The sequence below is a fragment of the Muntiacus reevesi genome, chromosome 20 (assembly GCF_963930625.1).
Source record: "Muntiacus reevesi chromosome 20, mMunRee1.1, whole genome shotgun sequence".
Taxonomy (NCBI): Eukaryota; Metazoa; Chordata; class Mammalia; order Artiodactyla; family Cervidae; genus Muntiacus; species Muntiacus reevesi.
Genome location: NC_089268.1, coordinates 7,699,979 through 7,726,213, shown reverse-complemented (window position 1 = coordinate 7,726,213; position 26,235 = coordinate 7,699,979). Strand labels below are relative to the sequence as shown.

General features: G+C 39.0%; 1 protein-coding gene across 2 annotated transcripts in view; it reads left to right on the top strand.

Moving 5' to 3' along the window:
- FAM83B (family with sequence similarity 83 member B) overlaps nt 1–25,641 on the top strand; it is a 109,108-nt gene extending 83,467 nt beyond the window's left edge. For both annotated transcript variants that reach the window (XM_065913132.1, XM_065913133.1), the window contains 3 exons: nt 13,938–14,102; nt 14,764–14,888; nt 19,028–25,641. In XM_065913132.1, the coding sequence (XP_065769204.1) occupies nt 13,938–14,102; nt 14,764–14,888; nt 19,028–21,338 (2,601 nt within the window). In that variant the 3' untranslated portion in view covers nt 21,339–25,641. The remainder of the gene's footprint in view (nt 1–13,937; nt 14,103–14,763; nt 14,889–19,027) is intronic.
- Nucleotides 25,642–26,235: the final 594 nt, after the last annotated feature.

Here is a 26,235-nt window from a genome sequence, read left to right as displayed (position 1 = left end):
GAATCTAGAAGAACTGTACTGGAGAACTTATTTATGGAGCAGCAATGGGGAAACAGATATAGAGAACAGACATGTGGACATGTGGAGAGGGGAGGAGAGGGTGAGGTGTATGGAAAGAGTAACATGGAAACCTACATTACCATTTGTAAAATAGATATCCATCGGGATTTGCTCTATGGCTCAGGAAACTCAAACAGGGGCTCTGTATCAACCTAGAGGGTTGGGATGGGGAGGGAGATGGGAGGGAGGTTCAGAAGGGAGGAGATATGTGTATACCTATGGCTAGTTCATGCTGAGGTTTGACAGAAAACAAAACTCTATAAAACAATTACCCTTCAATAAAAAATAAATTTTAAAAAAAGAATAATCTAATGTAGGAACAGAATGTTTTGTTATTGTAGTTGTTATTTTAATTATTGGGGAATATTTGGTTATAATCAATCTATGAATTAAGAAAACATGGCTTGAAACATGTGAAATGTTTTACTCATTTGTTTAAATTAGCAATGCTCAAATTTTCTTCAAATATAACAAAAATGTCTCTCTTTCAAGTTTACATTATCACCCACATTTTCATTAATAGTTCAGTTCAGTTCAGTCGCTCAGTCATGTCAGACTTTTTGTGACCCCGTAGACTGCAGCACACCAGGCTTCCCTGTCCATCACCAACTCCTGGAGCTTACTCAAACTCATGTCCATCCAGTCGGTGATGCCATCCAACCATCTCATCCTCTGTCATCTGCTTCTCCTCTTGCCTTCAATATTTCCCAGCATCAGGGTCTTTTCTAGTGAGTCAGTTCTTTGCATCAGGTGGTCAAATTATTAGAGCTTCAGCTTCAGCATCAGTCCTTCCGATGAATGTTCAGGACTGATTTCCTTTACAATTGACTGATTTGATCTGCTTGCATTAATAATAGCAAGTATTTAATGATCCTTTGTCACGTGCTTGTAATGTGTACGATCCTTTACAGCAGACCACTTTCTAAGGACTTGATATACATCATCTTAATTTTCCAAGCAATCCTGTAGGATAAGAATTATTGACTGGATTTTATAGATGAGAAGTTAATTCACCTCATTAGAAAATGGCAGATCCCAGATTCAGAGAGACGGGACAGATAGTTGTGGAAGAAAAAGAAATACTGAAGAGTGACTTAAGAAAAAGGAGTACAAAAATAAACAGGAGGGACTTTGCTGGTGGTCCAGTGGCTAAAATTCCATACTCCCTGTGCATGGGGCCCGAGGTTTGATCCCTGGTCTGGGAATTAGATCGCACATACCACAACTAAGTGTTCACATGCTGCCACTAAAGGTCCCAAGTGCCACAACTAAGACCATACACAGACAAATGCATACAATAAATAAACAGATAAAGGGAAAACTTAGCAAGGATAATATCTGAATTTAAAAGGTAAAGATGGAAAAGAGTGAGAAGAAGATGGAGTTGGATGGAGTAAAAGTTAAGTCCTTGATTCCGTATCATCTTGCTCTGGAACATTTCAAACATGTGTAACAGAAAAGTGAACAACATAATGATTCCTCATGCACCCACTAGCCTGTTTCATTAATTATTAACTTGTATTCAATTTCATTTCCTCCATACCTCTCATTACTGCTGAATTAAGTTGAAGAAAATCACATATAATGGATCATTTCACCTGTCATTGCTTCAATATTATTCTCTTAAAAATAAGGGCATTTAAGAACACATAAACTATCAAACCCAAACATTTCATTAATATTAAATGTCTAGTCAGTTTTGAAATTTCCCCTTTACCTAATTGTCTTTTGACAGTTGTTGAATGTTGCTGAAACATTTCTCCAAAACTTTCTAAAAATGTTGATTTCAAGTGTGCACGCAAACAGATTTTCAGTTGGGCTCTCACTGTTACACCGCAGAACTCCTTTTAATTCCCTGTTAACTTCGTGCCTTATTCCTCAGAGCAGCTGTTCTGGATCTTTTTCATTCCCTGCAAACCCACAGTCTGAGCCCTCACTGACCGTCGCCCCAGATTTGGGCTTTGCCTCCAGCCATGAAGTATATGCTGAGGGCATTCATGACAGTCACCTAATGTTCCCGTTTCCTCTCTCACAACATTCTCCACAGTAAGTCCTCTACACGTTTTCAAAGGTGCGGATGTGCCTTCCATCAGCATCGGGCGTGATCGAGCCTGCAGCTCGCCCTCGGTCCCCCATGGCTGATGATCCTTCCACTCCACCCTCTCCCACCTCCTTCGCCTCTTCCAGTTAATGACTCCTCCTGCCCGTGCGCTAGATGCCAGCCCCTGTGTGCCAGCTGTTGTTCGGTACTTTTCAGGATACTCTACTGTAAGGTTAAAAATGTTTTCTTTGTTGTGTGCTTGCTTCTTATGTATTATTTGTGTGAAAAGTATTATAAACCTGTTACAGAACAGTTCCGTCGCTCAGTCATGTCTGACTCTTTGCAGCCCCATGAACCGCAGCCCGCCAGGCCTTCCTGTCCATCACCAGCTCCCAGAGTTTACTCAAACTCAGGTCCATTGAGTCGGTGATGCCATCCAACCACCTCATCCTCTGTCGTCCCCTTCTCCTCCTGCCCTCAATCTTTCCCAGCATCAGGGTCTTTCCCAATGAGTCAACTCTTCGCATGAGGTGGCCAAAGTATTGGAGTTTCAGCTTCAACATCAGTCCTTCCAATGAACACCTAGGACTGATCTCCTTTAGGGCGGACTGGTTGAATCTCCCTACAGAACAGTACCTTACAGCTAATTGTGTTAGTTGGAATCCTAGGCTAACTTTGTTGGATTTACAAACAAATCGGACTTATGAATACACTCTTGGAACAGAACTTATTTGTAGGTAGGTGAGTTGCTGTACACCATCAAAACATTTCTTAAAGTTATCTTTGTTTCTCTTCTTCCCTATAGCCTTTGCATGTCTGTAGAACCTAATTCTAAGGCAGACTTCTCCTGCCCTGCTTATCCCATCCCACTCTGGCGTCACTGAGATCATATGCCATCAATTTTATTACCTCTCTCCTATATTGTTCCTTTGATATCCACCTAATTTTTCCCATATGTCTAGAAACACTTAAGTTTCAATGGTTAGGAAAAAAAAAAGAAGAAAAGCATGGATGATAGATAAACAGTTAGATAGAAAAAGCAAAAAGTACTTTCTAGCAGTGTTTATCACATTGTTTCAGTTTGCTTTGTATACAAAATATTTCTTTGGAATTTCAAATGTTCTTATAATTGTACAATACTTCTGCATGTAATTCAGGTCTTTTATACCTAATGAGCCCTGACCAGCCTCTCCCTTTTGTTTTCCTCAAGCATTCAGCCATGGAATCTTGTCAAATCATCCTTTGCAGCTTTACCTCCATCCCTTCCTTTTATTCTTGCCACTTCTGTTCATGTTGGGATCTTATACATATATGCTCCATTAGGACTGAAGCTCTTTAATGCCTCTACCTGCTGGTAGATGCCCCAATTTCTCACTGATCCCATATATACTAGCATATTAATCATACTGTTCTGATCACATAATTCTTTCGCTATAAAACTTTAAATGTTAATTCCATTATGCCTTATGGAATCGGTAATTAGCCTGGCATGCAAGGGCTGACCTCTACAGTCTTGGCCAAACCGACCATTCTGATCCTTCTATCTTTGTGACTAACTTCTCCTCAGCAGAATTCCATGTCTCAGCACAATGGGTCCACTAGCTATTCCTGCTGATCCCCGCTAATGCTTCAGTTCCTATTACCCAGACCATTCTTTTCCTTCAAGCACTACTCTGCAGTTTTTTCAGTATAGCTAGTTTCTTATTCTTTTCTTCCCTCTTTTCTTTCTGCCTACAGTGCCCTTCTCTCTTTTGTTCCTGACAGTTCGGTTCAGTTCAGTCACTCAGTCGTGTCCGACTTTTTGCGACTCCACGGACTGCAGCACACCAGGCCTCCCTATCCATCACCAACTCCCGGAGCTTGCTCAAACTCATGTCCATTGAGTCGGTGTTGCCATCCAACCATCTCATCCTCTGTAATCTCCTTCTCCTGCCTTCAATCTTTCCCAGCATCAGGGTCTTTTCTAGTGAGTCAGCTCTTCCCATCAGATGGCCAAAGTACTGGGGTTTCAGCTTTAGCATCAGTCCTTCCAATGAATATTCAGGACTGATCTCCTTTAGGATGGACTGGTTGGATCTCCTTGCAGTCCAAGGGACTCTTAAGAGTCTTCTCCAACACCACAGTTCAAAAGCATCAATTCTTTGGCACTCAGCTTTCTTTATGGTCCAACTCTCACATCCATACATGACTACTGGAAAAACCAGAGCTTTGACTAGACAGACCTTTGTCAGCAAAGTAATGTCTCTGTTTTTTAATATGCTGTCTAGGTTGGTCATAGCTTTTCTTCCAAAGAGCAAGCGTCTTTTAATTTTATGGCTGCAGTCACCGTCTGCAGTGATTTTGGAGCCTAAGAAAATAAAGTCTGTCACTGTTTCCATTGTTTTCCCATCTATTTGCCTTGAAGTGATGGGACCAGACACCGTGATCTTTGTTTTCCAAATGTTGAATTTTAAGCCAACTTTTTCACTCTCTTCTTTCACTTTCATCACTTCTTTAGTTCCTCTTCACTTTTGGCCATAAGGGTGGTGTCATCTGCATATCTGAGGTTATTGATATTTCTCCTGGGGATCTTGACAGACACCCCTTTGTATTGCAAAATTTTAAATAAGATAATAGCTATTCCAAGCCAATGGATAATTATGTTACAACCAAAGGAGGTCTCCTAAAAGCCTCAGGAAAACAAGTTACTTTTGTCAGCATACCAAGATCTAGATTCTGACCCATTGGCTTGGCAGGCCATGCCCAGGAACCTTGTCAGGTCAGTTTTCAGGAGAAGGCACTTTTCAGAAAATGCTAGAAAGACAAGAACTTGTAAGAGGGCTGAATTGTGAAATCAGTAAAATGACTATGACTCTTCTTGCTATTTCTTTTAAGCCTGCTCAGGGTTTCAGAATATGAATTTTTGAAAGATACAAACATTTAATCCCTAACACTGGTGTATAAGTACTTTCAATCACGTAACACAATGCAGAAACAAGGAAATGATTTGTGCAATGCTTCTGAGTTGTCAAATATATGTACCAGGTCCATAAATATATGTTGTACCTATAACAGAGCCTAGATATTCACGTTTAACATTTTCTGTTGACTTTTAGTACAGTGCCGTGTGTTTTTTGTTTTTTGTTTGTTTTTATTATCCCAGGTCATGGTCAGTAAGGTTTTAAAAAGCTAAGCACAATATATGTTTTAATCCAATTGCTGAGTAATTAGGAGTAAGTAAATATTTATTGAAACATAGCATTTTAGAACTTGATACACACACCATCTTCTGTGGATAATTTAATATATAGTAGAGGTCAGTGAGACTCAGAATCATTTCAGTGACTTTCCAAAGACTACACAATTCATATCAGACCACATCAGTTGATACTGATTTAGCTGCTAGTATACTTATATGTGTGCAAAAATTATAGTATTCATAATGAATGTGAAGCCAAGTGGCCCTTAGGGAACGTCACTACGAACAAAGCTAGTGGAGGTGATGGAATTCCAGCTGAACTATTACAAATCTTAAAAGATGATGCTGTTAAAGTGCTGCACTCAATATGCCAGCAAATTTGAACAACTCAGCAGTGGCCACAGGACTGGAAAAGGTCAGTTTTTATTCCAATCTCAAAGGAGGATAAGGCCAACAAACGTTCAAACTACTGCACAATTGCACTCATTTCACATGCTAGCAACGTAATGCTCAAAATCCTTGAAGCAAGGCTTCAACAGTATTGGAACCAAGAAATGCCAGAAGTACAAGCTGGATTTAGAAAAGGCAGAAGAACCAGAGATCAAGTTGCCAACATGCACTGAATCATGGAAAAAGCAAGAGAATTCTAGAAAAACATCTACTTATGATTCGTTGACTATGCTAAAGCCTTTGATTGTGTGCTCACAACAAACTGTGGAATATTCTTAGAGATGGGAATACCAGATCACATTTCCTGCCTCCTCCATAACCTGTATGCAGGTCAAGAAGCAACAGTTAGAACCAGACATGAAACAACGGCTGGTTCAAAATTGCGAAAGGAGTACGTCAAGGCTGTATATTGTCACCCTGCTTATTTAACTTATATGTAGAGTACATCATGTGAAATGCCAGGCTGAATGAATCACAAGCTGGAATCAAAACTGCCAGTAGAAATATCAACAACCTCAGATATGCAGATGATATCACTGTAATAGCAAAAAGTGAAGAGGAATTAAAGAGCCTCTTGATGAAGGTGAAAAGAGGAGAGTGAAAAAGCTGGCTTAAACTCAACATTCAAAAAACTAAGATCATGGCATCCTGTCCCATCACTTCATGGCTAATAGATGGGAAAACAATGGAAACAGTGACAGACTTTATTTTCATGGACTCCAAAATCACTGTGGACAGTGACTGTAGCCATGAAATTAAGTTGCTTGCTACTTGGAAGCAAAGAAAGCTTAGCACTGAAGAACTGATCCTTTTAAACTGTGGTGTTGGAGAAGACTGTTGAGAGTCCCTTGGACTGCAAGGAGCTCCAACCAGTCCATCCTGAAGGAGATCAGTCCTGGGTGTTCATTGGAAGGACTGAAGTCGAAGCTGAAACTCCAGCACTTTGGCCACCTCATGTGAAGAGTTGACTCAATGGAAAAGATCCTGATGCTGGGAAAGATTGAGAGCAGAGGAAAAGGGGAAGACAGAGGATGAGATGGAAGACAGAGGATGAGAGTCAGATGGCATCACCGACTCAATGGACATGGGTTTGGGTGGACTTCGGGAGTTGGTAATGGACAGGGAGGCCTGGCATGCTGCAGTCCATGGAGTTGCAAAGAGTTGACAGGACTGAGGAACTGAACTGAACTGAACTGCTACTAGGGAAAAAAATCTATGACAAATGTAGACAGAGTATTAAAAATCAGAGGCATTACTTTGCCGACAAAGGTCCATATATAGTCAAAGCTCTGGTTTTTCCATTAGTCATGAATGATGTGAGAGTGAACCCTGAAGAAGCCTGAATGCCAGAGAACTGATGCTTTTCAATTGCCATGCTGGAGAAGACTCCTGAGAGTCCCTTGGACTGCAAGGAGATACAACCAATCAATCCTAAAGGAAATCAACCCTGAACATTCATTGGAAGGACTGATGCTGAAGCTGAAACTCCAATATTTGGCCACCTGATGGGAAGAGCAGACTCATTGGAAACGACCCTGATGCTGGGAAGGATTGAGGGCAGGAGGAGAAGGGGATGACAGAGGACGAGATGTTTGGATGGAATCACTGACTCAATGGACAAGGTGAAAGGAGAAGTCCCTCAGTCATGTCCGACTTTTTGCAACCCCACAGACTGTAGCCTACCAGGCTCTTCCATCCATGGGATTTTCCAGGCAAGAGTACTGGAGTGGGTTGCCATTTCCTCCTCCAGAGGATCTTCCCGACCCAGGGATCAAACCCATGTCTCCCGCATTGTAGGCAGACGCTTTACCATCTGAGCCACCAGGGAAGTCCCAGTGGACAAGAGTTTGAGCTAATTCTGGGAGATAGTGAAGGACATGGAAGCCTGGCAGGCTACAGTCCACGAGGTCACATAGAGTCAGACATGGCTGAACTATTGAACAATGAATGTAAAGCTGAAACTAACTCTAGTGCATAAACTATATTTTATATGAAATTTCACACAAAATGGATACTTTCACTTAGGCTGCAGTAGGATAAGGACCAAAATCACTTATTCTTAGTATCAGGCTCTCTTATTTATAAGATTCATTTAGGACCTTGCTTTTAACAGGCATTACAGATTTAGAAACAAATATTTCTTAAGTGATCATTTATCTTAATTTCTATTACACAGTTTTAAGGTTTTCCAGCTGTGTTTTTTATTATAAATGTAATTATTAAAGTGCTCTTATTTATTATTAATTTGAACTTCTTTTTAGCTTTTCTCCTGTTGGAAGAGAGTAAATCCTCCTCCTGTATATATATAGAAAGTTACCAAGAAAGTCTGAATACTTTAAAATTGTGCTTAGTATTTTGAAGCATAAAAGGTGTAATATTCACTTTTTCAATTTTTGAAGGTGATGCTGTCGGTTCTGTAACTACAGAACATTAACCCAAAGTATACTTACATTTCATTAAGTATCTGGGTCATATAAAAGCATATTGCTAATAGTGTTCTATCTTAATGGATTACAGTGGAGAAAACAACACAGGTTTCAAAATTAAAATTCTGAAGGTGATGAGGCATGTTTCTAAGGAAATGCAAGTAATTCAGTGTCAACATTGTGATGAGCATTTTCTATCAAATCTATCACACTTTTCATTTTTCTTCTCACTGATTTCTACCTCACAAATAAAATATATTTCACTGCACTTAGTAACATTACAATAAAAGGGGGGCTTCATAATCCACTTTAGTCAATATGATTCAATAGAATTTAGATATTTCCAATATGCATGTTGCTATCAGATACATTTTTCCCAGGATACTATTTTGTGTGGATATTTTATTTTTCAGGATTTATATTCCTATCAAGATCAAATCTAAATGCATTTAAGATTTGCAAGATCCTTCATAGGAGCTATACAGTTAAATCCTAAGTAAATTTGCTCCATATTCATAAAGCAGATAATCTTTGTGCTTATATTTAGGTTAATTCAATAAACATTTATTAAAATAATAGTGGTCATCATTCTAATCTTTGCCTCTATGCCTGTAATGCTAGTCGTCCAGTTATATGGCTAAAAATAATCTTTATTGATTTATTTAAGGCTTATTCATGAAACCCTGGTAGCATATGTCATTCTACTATGTACTCACCCCTAACATTCTTGTAGAAATAGAACATTTTTTTCCTTTCTCTGAATTATTTTTAGAGTATAATACATAACAACTCATTATTTCCTTCTCTAAATGAATTTAAGTTGTATCATGAGTATGAAGTTACCATAAATGTATTGTCACTATTTATATTATTTTAATTCATTGTGTCTAGGTCCCTTCAGGAAAAGTTACTAATCTGAGATAAATAAGCAAAAACTCACATCCTTGAATCGAGTTCTCTGAAACTACTAAAAGATGCAAGATAGCTCTCAAATCTTAAAAGTGACACAGAATACCTTCCTAAAAGTTTTCCAAGTCTCGTGTTGCTGAGGAATGCATTTACTTGTGTACATATCCAATTTATCAAAACTAATGAAGAGGCAAGAAAAGTTTACAAATATATTATATGGTGGTTTAATAAATCCCATTTAATGTAAATAACTTCTGTGTTGACTTATAAAATTAATTAATGTACCCTTTGAAAAACCTTGTACTAATCAAGTGTATCATTTTTATTTCATTAGATACAATCATTTTGGTTATTTCTACAGCACAATGTGATTTAGCTAACTAGCTGGGAATGTAATACCTTCAGATCAGATTTGGCATAGCTCATTTCTCATTGTCATTCCTTTCCATGAATATAACCCACCATTTAAAAAGGTTGCTGCATTTTATATTTTATTTTTCCTTTCTTGGCACAGCTGACATTCTCTGTAGACTTTATATAATTTTTCTAGGTGTCTATTGAGGGCACTGGGAACCAGCAATCCTGATAAGATGCCTGGCTCTGCTGCCATCAGATAAACTTGTCAGAAATGTGTAATCTGGTTTCCCGGATCCTAATGTATTGTGTTATCTGTCATGCAAGAGAGATTGTCATTTGTTCTATCTTATATGTGCTAGAATCATCCATTGGCTGAATGGCTTCAATTACTTTTAACAAACAAAACCCTTTATTTATCTGTCATACATTTGTATTCACTTCCAAAGTCTGAAGTAATTTGTTGCATGATTTTTCTGGCAAATTATAAATAAATTCTTTAGATATGCTGGTCATTTTTTTTAATGCTATATAGTAGGATACTATTTTTCTATTAAAAAATAATCCCGTTTTAGTTTAAAAATTAGTGCTAAGCAGCTCCAGACATGGTTTTTAAAGTTATTTTGTAAAATAAGTTTGTAAAATGGACACTTTCATTTCTTTATGTCAATGTCTATATACCATCACATCACTCATTATTGTATCATAAACACATTAATAATTGTGGATATGAATGAAGGTTTTTCACATGTTTGATATTCTAAAGAGTATGTAGAAGACACAGATGAGGCTGTTCTCACTAGCTTCTCCCTTCCGGCACCTCATCTCAATGATAAATAAGGAAAAGGTCTTGGGAAGCCATTAGAATGATTGAAATTATTCTTCCTAAAGAAAATCTGATTGAAGTATGTTTTATTGATAGTTTAAAGAATGTCATCTTGTGTTGTTTGAACATGGTCCAGTGTTTTGTTCTATCATCTTATTGGATTAAACCAGATATTATCCATGACCTTCTTCATCTATGTAGTTGCAGTGTGTCCAACACATTATCTTAGTGGTTGCTGCCCTGAGCCTATTGCCAGGGCATTTCTTTTCCTTCTTGTTTCTTGACCATTTTTGTTCCTTGGTGTCCGTTACTCTTTCCAGCACTTCTGGTGGCAGTTTCAATATGTGTGTAAAGGATCCTTTTAAAGACCAATTCCTTTTCCTTCTCTCCTCCCACGATCTTGTCCTACATGCATCTGAGCTCTGACTCCCAATCATTTATAGCATCACAGTCTGTAACTGCGGATCCTGTAGGACCTAATTCATCCTTCTCTGACGAGCACTCCTGCTTGTATTTCTGACACCTGGTACCTCTGAAACCTACTAATATCCAATGTCCACTTATTCATTTATCTATTTATTTTTAACTTTGTGCAATGGAAATTTTCAAAAGTGGAGGAAACAGCATATAGAACACTCACGTACCACCAACTGGCTTCCACTTTTCATCACCAATTTTGGTTCACCTTTTATAATGTGAATTAAATACAAGGCAACATTTTTATCTGTAGCTATATTAATGTACATATTTAAAAGAAAGGATATATATTACCTTTTATGATTATATATTACTGTCATTGTAAAAAATTAATGACAATTCCTTAACATTTAACTATCGTTTAGCCCCAGCGAGACCTCACATTCATTGATCCTACCCCTGTTTCCCTGCCTCTCACATCTGTGACACCATCATCTCTCCTCTCTTTATCGAGTTTAAATCCCGGGGTCAATCTTTTAGCTGCTGCACACTGTGTGTGTGAGTGTTAGTCGCTCAGTTGTGTCCAACTCTTTGTGACCCCGTGGACTGCAGGCCACGAGGCTCTTCTGTCCATGGGATTTTCCAGGCAAGGATGCTGGAGTGGGTTGCAGGGGATCTTCCAGACCCAGGGATCGAACCCCGGTCTCCTGCACTGCAGGCAGATTCTTTACCATCTGGGCTACAAGGGAAGCCCCCTGCATTACACATCTTCTATCGCTTTCATCATTAATTTCCACTTTTCACAGGAGCATTTCAGTTGACTGTGTGCTGCATGACTGCTCCCCTGTTCGCAACCACACTGACTGGTCCCATTTCAAATTCATGATGTGCTGGGTCCTTAATGCTGCCCTACAGTTACAGTATCTTCATAACCTATTGCGTTTTCTGTCATCTTAGTTGACTACTTAATGCCTCTTCCCTCACGCCTCTTACCTGTCTTCCATCACCCAAGGTCTTCCCATCTCACAAAGAAAACGGCAGCACTCAGAGGAGAGCACCCTACCCGCCCCGACAGGCGCCACCCCTGCCTTCCACCGGCACCTTCCACCTGGCTTCTCCTTGGTAGTACAGTGGTCTTTTACTGGCTTTATTCCCTGGACTCTGATTATTCAACCCCATAGCCTATATTTTATTGCCTGCTCCAAGACTTTCCTCCAGAAACTCCCAGTTCCCCATACCACCTCCAACTATCTCTTGCATCATGAATTTTCACTCTTCACTGGAGCATTTTGTTTAGCACATAGACCTGTTGTTACTTCTCTCACCTTAAAATATACAACTTCCACTGACCCAGCTTAACCCACTGCTACTGCTCCGTTTTCTGCTTCTTCTTGTGGCCAGATTACTCTAAAAGAGTTACCTGTACCTGCTATTTCCAATGTCTGGCCACTCAAGCTCTCTTAAACCCCTTCCAGAAAGCTTTTGATCTCACTATTCCCCTAAAACTACACTGTGAAGTCATCAAAAACCTGTCTATTACTAAATCCGACGAATGCTTAATCCCTGTGTTACTTGGCCTTGACCCATGATAGGATACCCTTGAGGACACCCTTCTTGTTAAAACCTCGTCTTGACGCACCTCTCAGGATGCCCCCTTTTCTTAGCCTTCCTTTGCTGCCCTACCCCCTGTACTAGACCACCTAACTTACGCACCTAGTGTCCCCTGTCGACTTGGATTTAATCTTCATCTCTACCCCATGGCACCCAGTTGACAGTTCTGACTTAGACCTCCCTATGCAGCATTCCCCTTGAAAATCCAGGTCCCTTGACTTTTTAATCTTTTACCTAAAAGTTACTCCAGCTCTACCCTCCCCTATGTCAGTTGATGACAACTTGGTCCTTGAGGTCAAAGAGCCCCAAAAATCTTAAGAGTCATGCTCTTTCCCCCTCTTTCTCTCTCATCCCACATTCAGCCCACACAGAAGTCCTTGCAGCTCAGAGCACCCCATGTTGACTGTTTCTCCTCATCACTGGAGGTGGCTGCTCCCAGGACCGTTCTAGTCCGGGCCACCGTAACCTCCCACTGGAATCGCTCCGATGGTTCTAGCTGGCCTCCCTGTTTCTACCCTGCCTCCTAGCTTTACCATCTGTTCGTAACTCAGAGGCTAGAACAATCTTTTCGAACATAAATGAGTCCATATTATTGCCTCAATAAAAAGTGTCAACAGCTTACATTTTTTATTTAGGAAAAAACACTGAAAGCTTTGTAATGTCTTCAAGGCTTTCTGGTAAGTTTTTCCATTTCTTGTTTTATTTCCCACCCTTGCTGTTTCTTAAACCTGAGGTAGGACCTTTGCACTGTTGGGTCCCCCTGCCTGAGATGCAATCTGTCAGGATATCCAGCTTAAGGGCTTTTTTAAAGGACATTCTCTCAGAGATGCCACAGACCCCCCGCTTCTCCATTTCCAGGAACTCGTGACCCTCCTCACCCTGCTCCTGTTTTTCCCCAGTAAACATTATCTTACAGTGTATCACATAATTTCCCTCTTCTATGCATTCTTTATGACCTCTTTCCCACTTCGTAAGCTTCGCAAAGGGCAGGGACTCTGTCCTTCGCATCGGGCAGGCAGTGGATGGTCAGCATCATTTCATTCCCCGTGCTTCTCAGCCAGTAATGGTTGTTTTCAGCAGTTAATTTGGACTCTCTCCATTTCAGGGGCCTGTTCCTTTAGGATATTTCTCTCTGCATTTACCTTTTTAATCATCTCTTTTTGTTCATTTTTTTTTTCTTTTACTTGTTCTGTCTGCTCAGCTAATTTTAGGCATATGTATTTAATTTTCTGGTCTTCAATTCTCCTTATACCTTTCTTACCTTTGGTCCTTTCTCAGCTCTATTTTTTTCTTCTGTCCCAGTTCACCAAGACTTTATTCTTAACAACTAGTTCCAGAAATCTTGCTTTCCCCTGGAAACATTTCCCATGAGAAACAGTAGCACTGATTTCCACCCTTCACCTAACTGCCCCCTCCATCCACCCTGCAGACAACCTCGATCACCAAGATTCACATCTGCCCTTCACTCAACGTTCTACTGAAATGCAGATTCCCTTTGGCTTAAAGCTAGTATGAAATCATTTAATGTGATAAATCTGTATATAGTTTATTTACAGTATACATTTAGCTATTTTCTATTTTATCCATTTTTTTCTGAAAGCAAGCACTTTCTTGGTCTTTCTCTATTGGGTATCTAACATTGTTTCCTATTCGTATCTTTAACAGGTCATTGCCTTAGTGATGGATATATTTACAGACGTGGACATTTTCAAAGAGATTGTGGAGGCATCAGCTCGAGGAATATCTGTGTACATTCTGCTTGATGAGTCCAAGTTTAGTCATTTCCTAAGTATGACCGAGAAACAGGGCTGTCAAGTTCAACGTCTCAGAGTAAGAATTCTGCACTTTGTTTTGTTTTCTGCAGGTACTCCCTTTCAGTCACATGAAAGGCGCATTAAGCTATATCACCGGAAATGTACACCATATATTTAAGGTGGTGACCACAGAAGGGTCCCCTTGTCCTTTTCATCCTCATGATGGTTTTACAGGATGTTTTTCTTGATGGTGGGGCACTTAAGCACCATTAACTTTGCTGTCAGTCATAATTAATGTTTCAGTTTTGCATGGGCAACCTTGAAACAACTGACTTGAGTGATTCTTTCATTCAGCAGGTGTTTTCTTGTCACAATCATTTCAGTGATGTCTGAGTCATCAAGATGAGGGTGAATTTTATCTTGTTTTGTTGTCATGTTACTATACCCTGAAAGGAGCTCTTGCAGTAGGACCCTAAGAGATTTATAAAACCGTCATGTTTAAATGATTTAAGTTATATTAAAATGCATTATGTAAGTGACCATTTTCTTTGAGTGCTTTCTTTTCAGGTTTTGTTTTAAAATGTACTTTTCCCTATCTTTATTGTTGTTGTTATATATTCAAAGAAATTGTTACATGTGTACTTTTTGATTAAAATTTTTTATGTTAATACATTTTAGTTTTCAAAATGTCCCCACTCTAACCATAATATTTACTTTATATTTACATTCAATTCTAGAATATTCGAGTGCGGACAGTAAAAGGTCAAGATTATCTTTCCAAAACAGGAGCAAAATTTCATGGAAAAATGGAACAGAAATTTTTGCTGGTTGACTGCCAGAAAGTTATGTATGGTTCCTACAGGTAAGGTAATTGTATTTACACTCCAGAATTATCAATCATTTATAGAATTTATGAGTTTCAAGCTTTAATGTAATCTGCTTAGTTATTTCTTAAAAATAAAAGAAAAACCCTTGCATGGAAAACTTGGAGAGACTTGCATCTCAGTTCTGGCTGAAAGAATATTAAGTCATCAGCAAGTCACATAACTTACTTGGGCTTCAAGTTCTTCCTCCCCAAAATAAGGGAATTAATATCTCAGGTTCCCTAAAGCTTTATAATGCTTAAGGTGTTCTTGTTCCTTATGAAAACAGTTTGAAGCAAATAATTGTTCATATAAATAGAAACTGTATTACCTTGAAGAACCTGCTTAATGGATTGCTTTTATTTTAGTATTATTGAGACCCTGATGATTATTATGCTGTAATCAGAGCATTCCTGAAAAGTCACTGAAGAGTCTGACTGTTAAAAGCTATGGTGGGCGGGTTTTCCAGCCGCAGGTCTACTCCTTGGCGTCTTTCTATACTACCACTGGAGGACTGTATCCACGTCTGTTCTAACTTGGCCCTTATGTTTCATTCCCAGTCCTTACAACGTATCTGCAAGACACTTGTTTTTATCTACATTTTATATGTGATGAAACTGAAGTTCTAGAAGGTTCCGTGGCTTGTCTAAAAGCATCACCGCTAAGGACCGAAAGGCAGTTCAGGTCTGGCAACCACGTCCAGGTCCGGCTGGCTCTAGCATAAAGCGCTGCCTCAAAACTCCCGTGTAAATTTCAGACATAGATCTTGACTGGGTCACACAGTAAGGCCATAGCAATAGGCAGATGAAAATGCCAACACACACCTGAACTCCTGGGTCAGCAAAGCACAGCAGACTAGAGGCTGTGGGGAGAGCTCAGGAGGGCTGTGCAGGTCAACAGGATGAGGAAAGGGAAAAGTCTGCCTCTTGTGTTAAGAACTTAGAAGTCCAGAAGGAGGAGCAGCGCGTTGAAGGGAATGGCCACGGGCAAGTTACCTACTTTGGGTGCCTGTTAGTTTCTTCCTCTGTAAAAGGAACATAATCATAGAACCTACCTCGTGTCATGAGAATTAAATGAGTTAATGCATCCAAAGCCCCCAAAATCAGCTATTACTCTAGGCCTGTTTTAACTGTTAATATTTGCTCAGGGATCCTCTAGTGAAAATCCTCTTTGCGGTTTTAAAGGAAAACATGTTAAGAGCAGTGCTTGAAGTTAATGAATTATTCCAAAGACTCATTATTTGTATACCTATTTGTTCAGACCCACTTGGTTTTAGAGGGGTTTTAATTGAAAATTTTAATTAAAATGAGAGTTCACTTGACTTATAAAGTGGTGTTACCTAGTAAATCTCATCCTAATGAGTGCTTTCTATTTTTATTATTAACTTGACTTTGAAGGTTATCTTTAGCAATAACTTCAGGTCAGCTTCGTCTTACTATTAATAGGTGATATCTGTTGAGATGACTATAACTGAACTACTTTAAAACTGGTGTAGGGAAGAACAAACAAATGGCCGCAGAAACTCTTTATCTTCTCATCTACATCATAAGACAGAGGCAAAGCTTAAGTTACTATTTGTGGAAGTGAATATGGACTTGTAGGACCACAGATTATTAAAATTTATCAAAACTATTATCTAACAACTCTACTCTCTATTATTTCATGTGAATTTCAAATAAACTTCTTTAAAAAAAAATGATGCTTGTAGCCCTTGCCATTTTGGGTTGTTTTTTTTTTTTCTGACTAATCATTATGGATTTTTCTTATCATCAGCAAATATGAGGACAGGATCTGGTGGAACGGTTATGAACCGGTTTTTGTGGAAACTGGTTAATAATGTACACCCTTTTGGGTAAAAACAGCTTTCACTTCTCTTCTTCTAGCATTGTCATTGTTTTCCTTGTAGGCAAATTCAGAATGCCTCCTTCTTGACGATGCTATTTTTATTGGAGTATAGTTGCTTATGGTGTTGTATTAATGTGTACTGTACAGCAAAATGAATCAGCTATACACAGACGTGTATCCCCCTTCCTCAGATTTCCTTTCCTTCCAGGTCACCGCAGAGCGCTGAGCAGGGTTCCTTGTGCCTGCAGCAGGTTCTCATTAGTTATCTGCTTTATGCATGTTTCTTTGCCAGGAAGTGTCTTTATATGCTAGGCTCCCAGCATTTCTAGAGAGGTCTGGCGTCTGTACCCCATGTCACACACTCTGGGACAGCTCTCATATCACGAGGACAGTGTCATCAGTAAGACACAAGAGGTGTCTGGCTACATCATGATACCAAGAATGAGGACATAAAACACATAAACTTTTCTTTGTCAGTGTATGTGCATCAGATCTTGAATTGGATACCCTCATTTGAAATTGTCACAGTAAAACCTGGAAGATACTTATTATTGCCCACAGGTTTGACTGAGAGAGAATTTTGTGGGTTTTTTTTTTTTTAATCTTATGATCTCTTTGCTTTGTTTTCAAGATTTCCTCCACTGGTTTAAAGATTTTATTTTGCTGTGGACCATTTTTAGAGTCTTTAATGAGTTTGTTACAATATTGCTTCTGTATTTTGTTTCAGTTTTTTGGCCAGGAGGCATGTGGAATCTTACTTCCCTGACCAGGGATCAAACCCTCACCCCTTTCATTGGGAAGGTGAACTCTTAACCACTGGACTGTCAGGGAAGACCCCATCAGTCTGTTCTATAGCTTCTTTCTTCAACTAAGTATAATCCGCTTTCTGTGTTCAACCAAAACATGGCCACTCTTGTTTGCTTTCTTTTTCCATGTTTCTCCTTTCCCCAAAATGGTTTTCCCACTTTTCAAGTCTGAACTCCCTGGCTTCTAGTTTCTGTCAACATACTGCTAAACTCTTACTGTCTCTGGGGATATTCTCCTATTTGGAAGCTGATCATTCATGCTTTTGCTTGCTGTTTTTAGCAAATTTTATATTCATATCTACAGTTGGATATGTAGCAATTCACTTTTGTACCATTTCTTGGAAGTCATCCTGGTTGCCACACATCTGTACATAAAAAGTACCTTGATGCACTCTGTTCATACCATGCATTTAGTAAGCACACTAGAAAAAATTGAACATATCAGAATAAGATTTTTAAGTCGCACGCTGCTGCTTATGATATTTTATGTATTTTATTGTTCTGTACATTCTTTTACTATTTTCATCTGCCTTTGTTACTGTCTTCCCTGTATAAACAGTATATTCCTTGCATATTACCACCCCCCATTCAATCATGTCCATTTTTTTGAGACATAGCATATTACAATGGTTTTTTCAGCTCAGTGACTCTGTTACATTATCAAGATTTTCTAAAATAAGATTTAAAATTATATATGAAACTTCAAGACAACTGTCACATCTCAACTCTGGGAAAGAGACTTAGAAATTCCACAAAATACAATAAAGGCATTTTTGTACATAAAAGCAATTGTATTCTACAAGCAGAGACCTAAATTGGCATTCTAACTGGCTTGGTTTGTGAGGACTGAATTTACTGTGGACAGAGTGAATTGAAGGATGATGCCTTCAGTGACTGAGGCTGCTGCCACAAACCCTATGTCTGTTTCCAACTTGTAGCACCCTAAACTGCAAGTACACTTAAGAGACAGAGATGAAATACGTGCATTAGCACAGACTGTCTTGCATCATGACATGTTATGATCATAAGCAATTTTAACAATTACACTGTCCTTATTCCCATTCTGGCTGGGAGGAAACTAAGGTCCAAGTTCATGTGGAATAGTTGGCCTGGAAGAGGCCAGTTCTCTCAACTTTTCCTCTAATACTAGCTTGCCTGCACCTGACCAGGATGCTGCATATGAAGTAGAATGCCATGTTTTGCTCCATAAAATCTTAGTAGGCAGAGATGCAAAATGCACACTCAGCTTTTCTTGTACTTCTCAAAGTTATGGATGGATTCAAAGCCAGGACTTGAGTTGCTTTGTTATCTAAAATAGGAATACAGGCGTGAGGAGACATATTGCAAAGATGTAATGATTGAAGTTCTAAATTACAGTAATCAAATAAAACAAAAATACTCTTTGTCAACATTAAATGACACTTCTTAGTAGAGCTAAGTGTTATCAACACAGTTAACATTTGACTTTTTTTTTTTTTCCCCTCCAGCTACATGTGGTCATTTGAAAAAGCGCACCTCAGCATGGTTCAGATCATCACAGGACAACTTGTCGAGTCCTTCGACGAGGAGTTTAGAACTCTCTACGCCAGGTCCTGTGTCCCCAGCTCTTTTGCTCCAGAAGAGGCAGTCAGGGTGAACCGTGGCAGAGCCCTCTGGGAGAACGGTACTTACCAGCGATCAATGTCTTCCTTAGCTTCTGCTTCCAGCCAAAGAAACCTTTTTGGCAGACAAGACAGCATTCATAAACTAGATTCTAGCTACTTCAAAAACAGAGGGATGTATACTCGCAATGAACACGACAAATACAACATAAGAAATCATGCTTACAAACCTCACTTTATTCCCAACTTTAATGGTCCAATCCGTCAGCATCAGCACATTCAGTTAAATGAAAATTGGAAGAGGCACAGTTATGCCGGGGAACAGCCAGAAACGACCCCATACTTGCTGCTCAACAGGGCTCTGAATCGGAATGTTAACGCTCCTGGGACCTGGAAAAGGCCTTCAGACAGCCTCAGCGTGGCATCCTCATCCCGGGGTGGCTACGGAGCCCGCCAGCACGCACCTGCGCAGAGTTTTGCTGACCGCCTTGCCCAGAGGAAGACGACCAATCTTCCAGAAAGGAATTCCAACGTGCGGAGGTCTTTTAACGGGACAGATAATCATATTCGCTTCTTGCAACAACGCATGCCAACCCTTGAACATACCACAAAGTCATTTTTGCGTAACTGGAGGATTGAGTCCTACTTAAATGACCATTCAGAGGCCCCCCCTGATTCCAACGGATCTGCTCCCGCCGACAGGTTTGAGGGCTGTGAGGGACCTGAGAATTTGAAAGCCAGCACCCTATACACTCACTGTCGGCTTCGTTCCTCCTTCGTGTTTAAACCCACTTTACCTGAGCAGCAGGAAGTCAGCAGTTATACAACTGATTCCTCAAATTCAACTGTCGTTGGTTCCCAGGGAAGTGATACACCTAAAAAGCTCCCAGACACCCCAACAGGGGCACAGCTTATGAGAGACAAACCCTCAGAGGAGTCAACACCCAAGCTCTCATTGCAGCCAGAGGCACCAAAAATGCACACCTTACAGGTTCCTGAAAGCCACCCCCCAGCCTTAAACCCAATTACAAATGGCCCTACGGAGTCAAACAACTACTTATACACAACCCTGTGTGCAAACAAGCAGACGGAAAACCTAAAGAATCAGAAAAATGAGAATCTGCTTAAAAGGCGCAGTTTCCCGTTCTTTGACCACTCAAAAGCCAATGTAGATCATGGGAATAGTAAGCATTATGTGTATAGCACACTTACCAGGAATCCAGTGAAACAACCAGGGAAACCTAAAGAGGAGTTGTTAAAAAGCTCTAAAAGCATGCACAATGTGACCCATGGTGTGGAAGAAGAGGAAGGGGGGGAAGAGGAGGTTTCCAAGGGAGACCCTCCAAGTGGCACCGCTACCAAGTCCATTTCCATGGCCGCATTGCTTGATGTGAACAAAGAGGAGCCCAACAAAGAAGTCACTCCCAAGAAAGAAGTGAAGGGTTCCCCAAATTTTTTGAAAAAGGGATCTCAGAAGTTAAGGTCCTTACTTAGCCTTGCCCCAGAAAAGAAAGACAATCTGTCCAAAAACAAAGCACCTGCCTTTTACAGAATGTGTAGTAGTTCTGACACCTTAACTTCTGAGGCTGAAGAGAATCAAAAGCAAAAAATATCAGAACCCAAAAGTGATTCATCACCTAGGAGAAAGCATTCATCTTCATCCAACTCTCCAGGCACCATCCACAAGAGTAAGGAAGATGTAGCAGTACATTCATCCCAGAGGATACATTCTCCATCCGACGAAAGTAGCAAAACCATAGCTTCTTCAGGTCCAGCTGAAAGCAAGTTCTCAGAAAGAGCGGGAGATGCCTCTGCCCCCAGATTCAACACCGAGCAGATCCAGTACCGAGATTCAAAGGAGATTAAAGCAGTTGTTGTTCCTGAAAGAAAACCGACTTCTTCTCCAAGGTCAAAGCCCAGTGATGAGCTTCTGAGAACTCATTCAATTGACCGGCGTGTTTACAGTCGTTTTGAGCCATTTTGTAGGATTGAAAGCTCTATTCAGCCAACAAGCAACATGCCAAATAGCAGTACACACCGCCCAGAAGTGAAATCCTCAACTATGGGAAATAGTTATGGCAGGTCCAGCCCAATGCTTAATTATAACACCGGTGTTTACCACTCATTTCAGCCAAATGAAAACAAGTTTCGAGGATTTATGCAGAAGTTTGGAAACTTCATACACAAAAATAAATGAGCTACTATAATTACAAATAGACCTTAAAATATAAAATCAATGTGGGTATAAATATTTGTCCAAAGAACATTATGGAATGTTAGCATGGAAAAATTAGCATATTTTTGTAATATACTAATTTCTATGGGGGCAGAATTTGAGGTATGATGTGTGTGTTTACCAACTCACATATGTACAGTATTGTTCTGTGTGATAAAATTAATTGTGCTTAACTGCACTATAGATGGAATGTCTATAAATACATGATTTTTAAATGATAAGACAAATGTAATGAAATTGTTTTCTTCAGACTGAAGATCTGCTTGTCTTTAATGGAAGTTTTAGTGGAGAAGTGGTGTATGGATTTTAGCCATTCATTACAAACTCTTTCCTTATTAAAAATGATCATAACACTGTCAGCAGTCTTTTACAGTATGTCTTTGTGGGGTTTTCATATCTTCAGACTATGTGAAAATAGGGCAAAGCACTTGTGGTTTTCAATTACTTTTAAATTCTACAGGATAACTTGTATTTTATTAATGTTTTATTAATTTTTCTGTGAAACTGGTAGGGAAACAGTAGTACAATTTAAACCACATGTCTCAGCACATTTTTTATCTGAGGTATTTGCAAAGTATTGGCCTCAGGTGTTTCAAATTAATCATAGAAATTTATTTGCAGAATGTGCTTATTTCCACTTTGGACCAAGGGAAACTGTAGCCATCCCACCCATCAGCTGCTGAACCTTTATAGTCATTCTTTTCCTTCAAACTTACAGCAAGCCAGAAAGAATTTGGAAAACTTAAGTTATTCCCCTCCTTTTTCTAATATGAAGAAGACTTTAAAACTGTAAACTTCCACATAAATTTTTATCTTGGATTAGTATGACAGTGATTAGGTGTTTTGCGTGCAAAACTCTTTGCTCACAAAACCCTTTGCTCTTTACTATACTATGCCAAATACACTCCAACTGCATAGTGTTTCCTTGAGAACACCCTGATGACAATGAGAAGTGCTACATGGCCTGGCTTGGTTCTTCCATGACCTTGGGGCCTGGTTGAAACTTTTAAATCTTTCTATATTTTAGTTTGATGATGATATGTAGTTCATAAGATCCCATTTTGCCTTTCTTAGAGTAATGAAATAAAAGTTCCATATTCATTACAGAAACTGTAACTTGGCTTTTTTTTCATTCACAAAGAGCAGAATTCAAGGAACAATGCATCATTTGAGAGTGGAAAGTATTTCTATGACACATTTTTTGGGGGGAGGTGGTGCGGGTGTAGCCGTGCAGCAAGGCAGGTGGGATCTTAGTTCCGTGAACAGGGATTGAGCCTGCAGCCCCTGAGATGGAAGTATAGCATCTTAACCACTGGACCGCCAGGGAAGTCCCATAAGTTAAGTGTTGGTCACACAGTCGTGTCTGGCTCTTTGTGACCCCATGGACTGTAGTCCCCGGGTTCCTCTGTCACAGAATTCTCCAGGCAGGAGTATTGGAGTGGGGAGCCATTCCCTTCTTTAGAGGGTCTTCCCCACCCAGAGGTTGAACCTGGGTTTCTTGCATTGCCGGCAGATCCTTTACCATCTGATCCACCAGGGTAGTCCCACATGACATGTTAAATATATTGTTTAACACTTTCTAAGTTGCTATATGGGACAACATGTTTTAAAAATTCAAAATTCAGCCAAATATTAAAAGCTGCATCGTTACTAAGTAAAATAATAACATTAAACTATGTCATTAACAATTTTCCACAGTTTTTAAAACCATGATAAGAAACATGACAAGAAAATAAACAACAGCAGGAGAAGAAAACCCAGCATTCATAGATGAGGTCCTCAGCTAGAATCTCAAGTCCTCAGAGCAGTATTTTATGGGTACCATTTTCCTCATTATCTATAGGTGATAATTGCGATATTGTGACTCAGAGCTAATGCCCCAAACCACATCACCAATAAGTCACGGTACTAAAGTGTCTATAACATTCTGTCACATGTTACCTCCCAAATATGTTCAACACCTGCTTCACCCAGACTGTTGAGAATTAGATGAGAGAATATTTACATTTCCTGACTCAACAGCAATCAACTAGGAAAGGTTTAGTTGAATTCTGCCAGCCTACCAAGCATATGCACAGCTTAAAACTCTCTTAGTTGGAGAGGCTGCTCTCTGAACATAACTTAGGAGTCCACTTTTTAATTGCTAGGCAACATATTTGACCTCCTTCCAGTTGACCTTTGACAAGGAGAGGAGGAGAAAAGGAACCGGAAGTGAAATTTCCCCTAACATGCTTTTGCTCTAGAGAAGGAACTCCACTTGGTTAGGAGCTAGGCAATGAATAGAATGCAAGGTTAAGTATATTGTCTCATCTGTGAAGTTAATACCTCCTTTTTCAACATGAGAAAACTAAGCCTCAGAGAAGTTGTGTAACCTTTCAAGAGCTAAACAGCTCTCTTATCAGTAGAACTAGGGTTTGAGTACAAAAGCCTGTATTTTTAATACTATACCCACATCATAACTTGCTGGCTTCTACTCCACTCTGCTTGAGGAAACTTCTTTAAAAGTAGTTGTCTTTCTCTTTAGCCATCTCTTTAAGTGTTGCAAAAATAAACAAGTAACTACAGCAGGGGCATTTGATACACTCAAATCCAGAACATGGTACTCAATTTCACATCATTCATAAAAGTTGGTTTTAAAACTCCCTTGTAACATAGGGAATTTCCAACTGCTATAACATGAGTATCTATCTGTTTTGGAAAGCTGAGTGTAATAGACTGGAAAATTTGCACACTTCCTAATAATTCAACAATATGCAAATAAAACATTAAGAATGAACAGTCATTTTTCACAGGAAAAGTAAAGTATATTTACCAGAAAAAATTGAATTTTTAAATAGCTTTTGGAATGTGTATTTCCTTGTAATCAAATAAGGAATTCAGTTGCAATAAGAAAATGTTTTTAATTGTTTGTGTGTTAAATTTAGAACCATCTGACAATTGTGTGATCTATTAGATTTGATGTTTAATGAGTGAGATTTTTCATTTTGTTCTTAGACCATAGTCATTTACAGATTTATTAAAAGCAGAACCCAGAGTTAACCAAGCCAATCTGGCTTTAATATTACCCATTCTTTCTTATTGTTAGATGGGGCTTCTTTCAGAGCTAAGGGCTAATGGGCTGTCATTAGGCAGCTCTGAAATTGGAAGTCCTGAAATTTACAGCAATGCAACTGAAATTGTATAAAGCTGAAATTACATAAAGACGAGAGTTTTAATCATGTTTAATTACATGCAAAAGCCTGTTCTTTTTTTCCCACAGCAGTTGCCATCATTTCTGGAAATAGAGCTTTTAAGTAGTTCCTGAGTCCCCTTCTCACTGATGGAGTAGGAAGGCCAGGGCTTCATTCCATTTACCTGTGAGGTAGCGTGGGCTTTTTCACAGCAGATTTACTTCCCTCTCTGCCTTTTATCTTTGACTATTCTCCTTATATTTTTTTTTCCTCCACAAATATCTGTATGTCAGCATCTATACATGGGAACTTTCCAAAGTTTCTGAAGTTGAGGAGCTCCCAGGGTTAAGACTAAGCAAGCACATAATGCTTCAGATAATTTACTCAGGATCTTGAGTTTTCAACAGACACTCCCAGGCTTCATGGATGTAGTCATTTCAAGCAATGTTTCCTTTTTCTCCCCAAGTTATTATTGGTGGAAAGATAATGTTGCTTGGATGTACTTTCATATTAAAGTTTGGTGAGACAATTTTTGCTCTCTACATAATATGTAGGTTTGTAAGCAGAAACTCAAGAAATTAGGTATGATTTCAAAGTAATTCTTGGCAGATAGTTTCAGAATAGTGCCTTTGTCCTGAATACTCTGGTATTCCTCTGTTTCAGGGATTGGGGCTGGCCACAATTTTGACATGGTCTGTTGAGGTCTGGATTTATTTCAACATCTACATTTGTGGAAGCAGATAATCTTATTTAATTGAGATGTGCTCCAAATAAGTTTTAACTCTGACTGTACTTAACTATAACTTTACTCAAGATTTTCCAGTTATTCAAATACCATTCCACAGATATATTTCTTTTGTGAATATCTGTTGATTCTTAATGTGCCTTAAAGCTAAGGGATACAAAGTAGAATCATTATTTCATATAATGTGTGACTTATGTGTGATGCTGTTTAAAAAGTTTATCATAAAATTCATTTTGGTTCCAGAATATTTAAAAAGAAAAAAGTGAAATTATAAACCTAAGAGAGTCAATTTTTTGTATACTTACAATGTTAGCAAATATTCTTCTAAATTTTGTTGTTAGATCTAATAAATGAATATTAAATAATTTTGTACAAAATCAATATATTGTATGTTGTTTACTTTTTATCTTCATATCATGTATTTCACCATTGCCCCTGATGTTTTTCACTTAGTTATTACATCATGAATTTATATTTTCACATATTTCAAAATATTTCTCCATGAATTTTGGGATTATCTCTTAAACATTATTTTTTGATTAACTATTATATTTCATGTAATAATTTATCCACATTTGATATCCAGTGATGATACTCTTCCCTTAACAGTGAGACTAAGTTGTTCTTTATTGAATACACTTATTGATCAGTTAAAATAGGTTTGAGGGTTGGAATAAAGTGTCACTATATTGGAAATGACAGTACAAAAGGTAGTTTGGTGTGACCCATAGTATTCAATTTTATCATTAAGCTGAACGCTGCAGTAGAAAAAATATCTATTTTCTGTAGACAACACCGCCTCAGGAGGCCTGTCTGTCTGGCACCATAGAAAAGAAGTTTCAAAATAACCTAGGTGAGTGAGAAAGTATTTAGAAGTACAGAATGACATTACATTTTTAAAAATTAGAAAAGCAGCTCTACCAATATAACTTAATTGGTGAGT